We start from the raw sequence: 9,486 nt of genomic DNA on the forward strand, positions 1-9,486 counted from the left end.
CCTTCCGAGGTTAAGCTCTACCTCCATCCTGCATTTCTCTACATTGCATAAGGCTACCATTCTGCCTTCCGAGGTTAAGCTCTACCTCCATCTCCATGGCTGAAAGATTGCCAACTTTATTTAAATCTCTATATCGGCTGAAATATCGCCAACTCTATTTAGATCCCTAAATCGGCTGAAATATCGCCAATTTTACTTAAATCTTTTCATCGGCTGAAATATCGCCAGCTTTATTTAAATTTCTGTCGGCTGAAATATCGCCATTTTCTACATCAGCTGAAACATCGCCAGCTTTATTTAAATTTCTGTCGGCTAAAATATCGCCATTTATATTTTCTACATCGGCTGAAACATCGCCAGCTTTATTTAAATTTCTGTCGGCTGAAATATCGCCATTTGGACTTATCCTTCACATCGGCTGAAATACCGCCAAATCTTGCATTTCATGGGCTGAAATACCGCCAAATCTTGCATTTCATGGGCTGAAATACCGCCAAGCCGTCCAAGGGCGTCATTGTTTGGAGGCACCATCTTCATAGCCCGAGAACGCCATGCCATGGCCCGAGGACCCCGCTTTATATTCTGCATATCATTATTCAAAGGCATCATGGTTCGGAGGCACCATTATCATAGCCCGAGAACGTCATTTCATAGCCTGCGAATCCTTTATTATGCGCTTCATGTCCCAGGACGTCATGGTCTGAGGACGTCATCTTAACCGTCCAAAGACAACATTCATGGTCCAATGGGAACTTGCATCATGTTTAAAATTACGCACGATATGCTTGTATTACTCAATTGCAGGTACATCAGCTGGCAACGGCCATTACAGTAGGAGCGATCTCCCCCCGGTTCTCGCAACCCATCAGTCCCTGACCACCCTTCCCAACCTAAATATTGCGCCCGTCTCTTCGAAAACCTCCATCGGCATAGTCCGTCGATGTAACCTGAACTACATATGACCTGATTCCTGTAAAATCAGGGATATGTAGGCAGCTCAGAAACCAGAGCTCGGTCAAAACCTTTTGCAAGCCGTCTCTCTCGGTCAAAATTGGTCATCATATCTTTACCCGACAACTCTTTCATCCTTTCCGGGTAAAGAGGGGCAGCTGTTGATACCCAATTTTTTCCTATGTATTTAATATACTCAAAATAGTATGTGTGTGCATACATAAGCATTCCCAAGAGTTTTGGTATTTTTCCCTAATTTTCTAATATTCATAAACTCGATTTATTGTCTATTTTAGCAGTACAAAATCACGTAATTATTCTTAAAACTACCGTTCTTGTGAATAATTTATTTCCATCCTCATATTTACACCAAAATATAATAAAGGTGATATTTGCATTTTTTTACAAATTTATTTGATATTTTAAACTAAAATTGCATAAAATTACAATCGTAGCCTATATTATGATTAATGGCATTTTACAATTATAAAATTATTCCTAGTATTTTTAGATTAATTTTATATATTATTAATTAGTTCAGTGCTTTTAATTCATTTTTAAAATCATTTTTAACTATTTTTATAAAAAGGGGAAAATTGGCTATTTAACGTATAGCCCATTTACATTCAATTATAGCCACATTACAGTCCCAATTTAAACCCAATTTTAACGGCCCAATACCCTATCTGAACCAACCCAGCCCAATCCCTGGTTGACCCGGTCCACTCATATTTTAATCTGAGCCGTTGATAATGAGATCAACGGCCCAAATTAAGTTACCTTAATTAAACCCTCACCTACCCCCCTTTCCCCGACTCATTCTTTCACGACTCACTCTCTCTATATCTCTCGATCTCTCTCTGTGACTCTCTAGAAGTCTCCTTGACTTCTTCCCCTCCGATGAGTTCTGTCTATCTTCGCCGGTTGGTTTCTCAACGGAAACATTGGTTCTTCATCATCTCTTGGTCACCTACTTACCTCTCACCGATCCAGTGATACCCTGGGGTCCTCAGGCGAGCTCGGAACGGTTCTCTTGCCTCCCATTGTCCCATGCCACTTTCCGGCCTCCCGGGCCACCTGAGTAATGGTCTACAACCTGTTCCGGCTTAAGCCGATGCCATCTCTGAGGTTCTTCCTCTTCTCTGGGTTCCACGAAACCCTAACCCTATGTTCTTCAATTTATTTTATATCTACTCTAGATCTACAGTATTACGAAGTTTTTCTACGTTTCTTTTCTCTGAAAAAAAAGCCTCATCTTTAAACGATCGTTCAATTTCAAAATTAGGGTTTCTTAACCCCTTTTCAAAAAATGGTTTTACTTCTAGTCTAGTGATTTCTACTGTATTTTGAACGATCCTCTTATGTTGCATTGCTATCTGAGTTACTAGACTGGAAAGCGCTAATTCTTTCTAGCCCGTTTTGACTATGTGTGTTTGTTTCTTGTGAAGCTGTTCATGTATTCTCTATGATTCTCGTTGTTAGGAGTCTTAATCCTCTACTGTTCTATGACCCCCTGTTTAGGGCTTCTCTGATTTAAGTGCTATTTAATGGCTATTAGGTCTGACTACTTGTTTACCTAAAGACTCCATCGATTCTATGCATCTTTCCGCAAAACTGTGACATTTTCATTGAATATATGCTTTTGCGTGTTTCTCCTATAATTATGTATTGCTTCCTTATTTGTGAGATGCTTTCCCTAGTTAGCACTAATTTCTCGAGATTTTCAGTCTCATCTGTGGTACTCTGATTGATTTTTCAGAACTAGATTGAATTCTACCTTATTTATGTGCAATATATATCTTCCTTGTTTAAAACATTCTGTATTTGGCCTTTATTATATGCCACATGAAGTTACTGATCCAATTAGGTTAAAATTAGTCTATGAGTTGATTCCTTTTCCTTATTTAGCTATGATTGTACCGTTTGAACTTGATTCCCTAATTAGAGGAGTCTGTGTCTTTAATTGATGCTGATTGATTATTGTTTCCATAATTATGTAAAAACTAGTACTCCTTACCTTATTTTTCTTACTCGTTTTCAGCATTATAAATACTCTATTCTCTTTTGCATAACACACGAAATATCACTAAGCCATACACAAACACATACACACAGAGCATACTGATATCATTCTGAGTTCTCTCTTACTCTCATACATATTCTCTTTGCTTCTCGTACTAGTTACTGATCACTCAGTCGGCTGAAAGCCAAGATTGAGTAATTACTGTTGCTCTCTTGCATCTGCATACTATTGTCCTGCTGCTCTCTTTCTTGTTCTGCATACTATTGCCCTGTTGCTCTACCTCTCTGCACCTTGCTGTTCTATTCTCACTCTTGACTGGTATGTTTCTAGTTTAAGTTTACAGTATCCCAAAACAACATGTTTCAGTTCTGTTAAGATTCTTGTTTCTTTTATGCTTCTACTTATGGTTCTGCTGTTCTCATTGCGATTAGCATGCCTCTGTGTAAGTTCATTGATGTGACTATCTTTCCTTTAATTCAGCATGCCTACTGCTTCCCTTATTTGTTTAATGCATGTTCTTCCTTACCCCTAACCCCAGTACATTATCAGCATGTAATCCTGAACCTTTTAGGATAAAACATGTTGTGACTGTTTAAGTTCTGAAATGCTTTTTCTCTGATGTCTATGTATGTGCAATTGTGCTCTTACATGTGAACTACTTGTCCCCATGTCCCCTGTCCCCTGTTTGTGTTTGCTTCCCTGAACTATGTGTGATATTCCAGTCTGAGATTGTCTCACCTTCTTACAAAAACTGTCACACTCTTCTATTGTTTTCTTAAACTGATTCTATATGGATCATTTTTAAACTGTTTTCCTTTCTCAACTCAATTTCTTTAAAAAACTCTATCACACACTCTCACTACTCTTAGAGATTAGGTTCTACCCCCTTCGTGTAAGCATTGCTTTGGGTACCTCTGAGTACCCACTGAACTTTGACGCACAAGGTTGGTAATTCCACACTGCACTTGTTCAACATTTTTTTGGTAAATATCTGGGTGCCGGTATTGGCCAGGGACCCAATGGGGCCCTAGGGAGCTTTGCCGCACCCAGACCATGGCTGTGAAACTTGAAAGAAGTGAGGTTGGAAGATTGGGCCTGGTTGAAGCCTCCCTATAGAATAACTTCTTATTTTTCTTTATTACTGTAATTCAGCTATCATGGTTTGTAATAACTCGTAAACAACTGATTGGGGTTATAGTGAAATTAGGAGGGGTTATGCATGCTTAGTTTAAAGTAATGGGTAGAAAACATGCTTATAGGACTTTACTTACTTATTTGTGCAATAGATATCCTGTATAGGACATGCATCTCATATACTAGCAATCCTGTTTTTAGGCTCTTATTTTCAGCCAGTTATCATACTCATTTCGTAATCATGATCCGTTAATAACCAACAAGTAATTGTCATAAAACTACTGCTGCATTCTCACTGGCATTTAGAGACCATGTTTTAGGACTATTGTGTGCATTAGACACCATGTCACTTAGGGTTTTATTCTGTCCGAGTTGCAATTAGCTGAACGCCTCACCAGTATGGTTAAAACCGTTAATACAAGTTTGGTTAACTGTGTCCTTTTAAAACTGGGATTAATATGCATGTTCACCCCTTTAGGGTAATTAGGCAACCTATACGTCGCCTAGGCAAGCTTTAAGCCCTAATAAGAATCGATTAACCATGTTCTTATCAATTTAAGACTAATCAGCTTTTTGTTTAATTTAAATTCTACCGCTCTCATTCCTGTTGTGACTCTCTGGAGGTCACTCTTTTACTGAAAATCCATCTCTATCTGGAAACAAGTCTTTTGAAATCACGTATCTAGTCTCACTGGTTTTCTGATTCTTGCTCGATTAAGTTTTCAAACTGCTGGGCTACCTTTTCTGCCCAGAATCGTGTTGCTTTGATTTAAACTACTGTATTTTCAAGTCTTTACCTTTTCAAACCAGGCTTTAACAGTTCCCTTAGCTATTTTACTTACTCCGACTGCTGTCACTCATTCCTTTTCTTTAAAAATCTCTACCTTTGAGACCTTAAGTGTGTTTGAGACGTGCTGATTACATGTTTATTTGTGGAGGGATTTGTGAAACCTTTTATTTGCCTTTGTATGTTCCCTTTATGTGTAGTCCTACTTGTTATGCATGTCGCCTAGCATTTTGTTCTTTAAACCTAAGGGTTCAGCCTAGTCCTTACCCTGTAGGAATAGTAGTCCTAAACACCCTCTAGGACTTATAGGAAGGGACGGGTAATGGCACGCAATAAGCTTTCGTGACCCAATCACGCGTTTAAATAACCTTTACGGGGTGGGAAGGGCAGAATATGGAGATGATGACCGATGCGCTAATATCACGTGCAACCCCTCTTTTGAGGAGTGATTGCTGGGTATTGCATTGAAGTGATCCACATTAATCACAAACCTAGGACCCCTTTTCCTTTGTTTGTCTTTGATTGCTTTCTTTAGAATTGTTTAAGCCTCTCAAAATTCTGCTCTCTTTCTACTTGCTTTCACAAGTTTCAACCTAATTGCAATGTTGTATGCAAGTTCTTATTTGACCCTTGATTGTTTACTTTTAAAGTCACAATTGTAGCATAGCCGGGAACCACACTAGTAGATCTTGAGGGGTGCCTAACACCTTCCCCTCGAGATAATTTCTAGCCCTTACCAGAACTCTGGTTTTCAAATTCAAAACCCTTAGTGTCCTAATGCACTTAATCATTAGGTGGCGACTCTTCAAATTCAAAAAACCCAATTCCCAAACGGGAATAGAGTTGTCTTCCCGAATGTCATAAATCCGATCTCGCTTTAGAGAAAAAGGGGGCGTCGACAAGCTACATGAAATTAAAAATACACAGGAGTCTCTATATCAACACTTCAAGATGAAAGAACTTGGAGAAGTTAGATACTTCTTAGGCATAGAATTTGCTAGAGCAAAAGAGGGCATTCTTATGACTCAAAGAAAATATGCCTTAGAGATTATTTCTGATGTAGGCTTGGCAGGTTCTAAGCCCAAAGAGACACTAATAGAGCAGAACTTGAAGCTGAAAAGCACTAAGTTTGACACTTGCACAGACACAAGTAAGGGAGATGAGCTGCTGGAAGACATGGGGAGCTATCAAAGGCTCATAAGAAAGCTTTTGTATCTTACAATAACAAGGCCAGATATCTCATATGCAGTGCAGTCACTAAGCCAGTTTATGCATGCACCTAAGAAGTCTCATTATGAAGAAGCACTTCATGTAGTAAAGTACATTAAGAAGCAACCAGGGTTGGGGCTATTAATGTCAAGTGATAACAATGAAGAAATAGAAGCATTCTGTGATTCAAATTGGGCATCGTGTCCTATGTTAAGAAAATCTGTTACTGGATACTGTGTTGAACTTGGGATTTCAACCATATCCTGGAAAGCTAAGAAGCAACATACTGTGTCTAGAAGCTGAGCTGAAGCTGAGTATAGGAGCATGGCACACACTGTAGCTGAACTTGTGTGGTTAAAAGGTCTATTGGAAGAGCTGAGTGTGAACCTAAAGCTGCCTATGAAGCTGTTCTGTGATAATAAGGCAACATTGCAAATTCCTGCAAATCCTATGTATCATGAAAGAACAAAACACATAGAAATAGATTGCCATTTTGTGATGACCCAGAAGGTCATCACTTGTTTTTAAAATGAATTCTGCATTCTGAGGCCTTAAAAACCTCTTTTAGCATCACCTTGATTTGCGTGTGCAGTCCGGGCGCGTAGCCGGAAAGCCTATATGTGAAATTCTGTGAAAAATGATAAATTTTGACTATAAAATGAATTAATTTGACTTCGGTCAACGTTTTCGGTAAACGGACCCGGACCCGTGATTTGATGGTCCCGGAGGGTCCGTAGGAAAATATGGGACTTGGGCGTATGCCCGAAATCGAATTCCGAGGTCCCAAGCCCGAGAAATGAATTTTTGAAGAAAATTGTTTTCTAAAATTGTTTAAAGGATTTGGAAATGAAATTTGATTAGAACATGTTGGTATCGGGCCCGTATTTTAGTTCCGGCGCCCGGAACAGGTCTTTTATATGGTTTAAGATAATTCTGTGAAGATTGGTAAGAAACGGAATCCATTTGACGTGATTCGGACCTTAAATGCAAATTTGATGTTTAAAGAAGTTTTGAGAAATTTCATTGGTCTTGAGGTTTAATTCGATGTTCATAATGTTATTTTGGTGAATTGAGTACACGAATAGGTCCATAGGATGTTTTTGCGATTGTGTGTATATTTGGTTTGGAGCCCCGAGGGCTCGGGTGAGTTTTGGATAGGCCACGGGGTGAAATTTTGGACTTAAGGAATTACAGGCCTGCAGGCTTCGCATTTCCCAACCTCCCTTCGCAATTCTCAGGCTTCGCAATTCCCAAACCCATGTTCGCAATTCCCAGGCTTCGCAATTCACAAACCCATGTTCGCAATTCCCAAGCTTCGCAATTCCCAAACCCTGTTCGCAATTCCCAAGCTTCGCAATTCCCAAACCCTGTTCGCAATTCCCACATCTGAGACCTGCAACTTTTATACTTAGACGATTTTAAACCCATTTTCCACATTCTCTCAAAACAAAAACACACTTAGGCGATTTTTCAAGGATTTCTTCTTCTCCAAATCAATTGTAAGTCGAGTTTAACTAACTTCCTTCAATTCTTAACATCTTTTAACATGATTTCAACTTCAAATCAATGGTTTTCATGGGGGAAATTGGGTGTTTTGGGTAGAACCTAGGATTTTCAAAAATTGGGGATTTGGACCTCGATTTGAGGTCCGATTTCAAAACAAATTATATATTTGAGTTCGTGGGAGAATGGGTGATCGAGTTTTGGTTCGAACCTCGAGTTTTGACCATGTGGGCCCGGGGGCGATTTTTGACTTTTTGAGTAAAACTTTGGAAAACTCATTTTCATGCATTGGGGTTGATTCATTTAGCGTTTATTGATGTAATTAAATAACTTGTGACTAGATACGAGCGAATTAGTGGTGGAATCAAGGGGTAAAGCTATAATTGAATCGTGAATTGTGTTCGTGGCATCGAGGTAAGTGTTTGGTCTAACCTTAGCTTGAGGGATTAGGAGTTGTGTCTATTTGTTACGTGTTAATTGTGGAGTACGGCGTATAGGCATGGTGACGAGTATCTATACATCAGTGTAAAGCATGCCCGTGAGTCTTGTGTTATGTTGTTATGACTCCGTTGTGGTTTATTGTGCCTCACATGTTATTATCATCATTGTTCCCCTTGCCGGGATATCTGTTTGATATCATTGTTCCCTTGTCGGGATGTTTGTTTGATATTATTGTTCCCTTGCCGGGATATTGTTGAGATATCATTGTTCCCTTGCCGGGATATTTGTTTGATATTATTGTTCCCTTGCCGGGATATTGTTGAGATATTATTGTTCCCTTGCCGGGATGTTTGTTTGATATTATTGTTCCCTTGTCGGGATTCCTTGTGATTATTGTTGGTAATGAAATGGGAGTGGATGGTACGCCTACCACAAGATATAATGAAATGAGAGCGGGTGGTACGCCTACCACAAAATATAATGAAATGGGAGCGGGTGGTACGCCTACCACAAGACATAATGAAATGGGAGCGGGTGGCACGCCTGCCACAAGATACATAAAATGGGAGCGGGTGGCACGCCTGCCACAAGATATGAGAAATGGGATCGGGTTGCACGCCTGCAACAAGATGTGAAGAGAAAGTGAAATCTGCCTTTGTTTTTCTTTATTCTTGTTAGTGGTTGGATTTTGATTCCTTTATATTCTATTGATATCCTGTTGTTTTTCCCCGAAGCATGTTTCCCCCTCCCATCTTTACTTGTTTATTTCCGTATTTCTCTTCCGCTATATATATTTGAATTGCACAGGTTTATTTGGTAGTCTGGTCCTAGCCTCGTCACTACTCCGCCGAGGTTAGGCTAGGCACTTACCAGCACATGGGGTCGGTTGTGCTGATACTACGCTCTGCACACTTTTGTGCAGATCCAGTGCTGTAGATTTTAGACAGTAGATCAGGTGGTTACCTTCAGTCCACCGGGAGATCCAAGGTAGACCTGCAGGCTTCCGCAGGCCCTGGCGTCTCCTCTATCTTCTATTCCCTGTTTCATTTTCTTTATTTCAGAAACAGTGTACTGTTATTTCTTCAGACTTTGTGTGTAGTGAATCTTAGACTGTCTGTGACACTGTGACACCAGGTTTTGGGTGGTTAAGGCTTGAGTAATTGTAATAGACATAGATTCCAGATATTTCATTATATTCTTCCACTTAATTTAACTTTTCGCTGTTTATATGTTATCGCTTTGTGTTTGATAAAAAGGAATAAATGGATAATGAAGTAATTAGTTTCAAAAAAATTGGCTTGCCTAGCTCACATTAGTAGGCGCCATCACGACCCCCGAGGGTGGAAAATCCGGGTCGTGACAAGTTGGTATCAGAGCTCTAGGTTACATGGGTCTCACAGGTCACAGACAAGCTTAGTAGAGTCTAAGGGATCGGTAT

The 9,486-nt window shown here is 39.7% G+C and overlaps 1 protein-coding gene across 1 annotated transcript; it reads left to right on the forward strand.

Annotated features, from left to right (window-relative positions):
- The first annotated feature begins 5,846 nt into the window (after positions 1-5,846).
- Positions 5,847-6,407, forward strand: LOC109212650 (uncharacterized mitochondrial protein AtMg00810-like). Its single transcript, XM_019376316.1, has one exon. The coding sequence runs from the start codon at positions 5,847-5,849 to the stop codon at positions 6,405-6,407; it is 561 nt and encodes a 186-aa protein (XP_019231861.1).
- Positions 6,408-9,486: the final 3,079 nt, after the last annotated feature.

The sequence above is a fragment of the Nicotiana attenuata genome, unplaced genomic scaffold (assembly GCF_001879085.1).
Source record: "Nicotiana attenuata strain UT unplaced genomic scaffold, NIATTr2, whole genome shotgun sequence".
In the NCBI taxonomy this organism is placed as follows: domain Eukaryota; kingdom Viridiplantae; phylum Streptophyta; class Magnoliopsida; order Solanales; family Solanaceae; genus Nicotiana; species Nicotiana attenuata.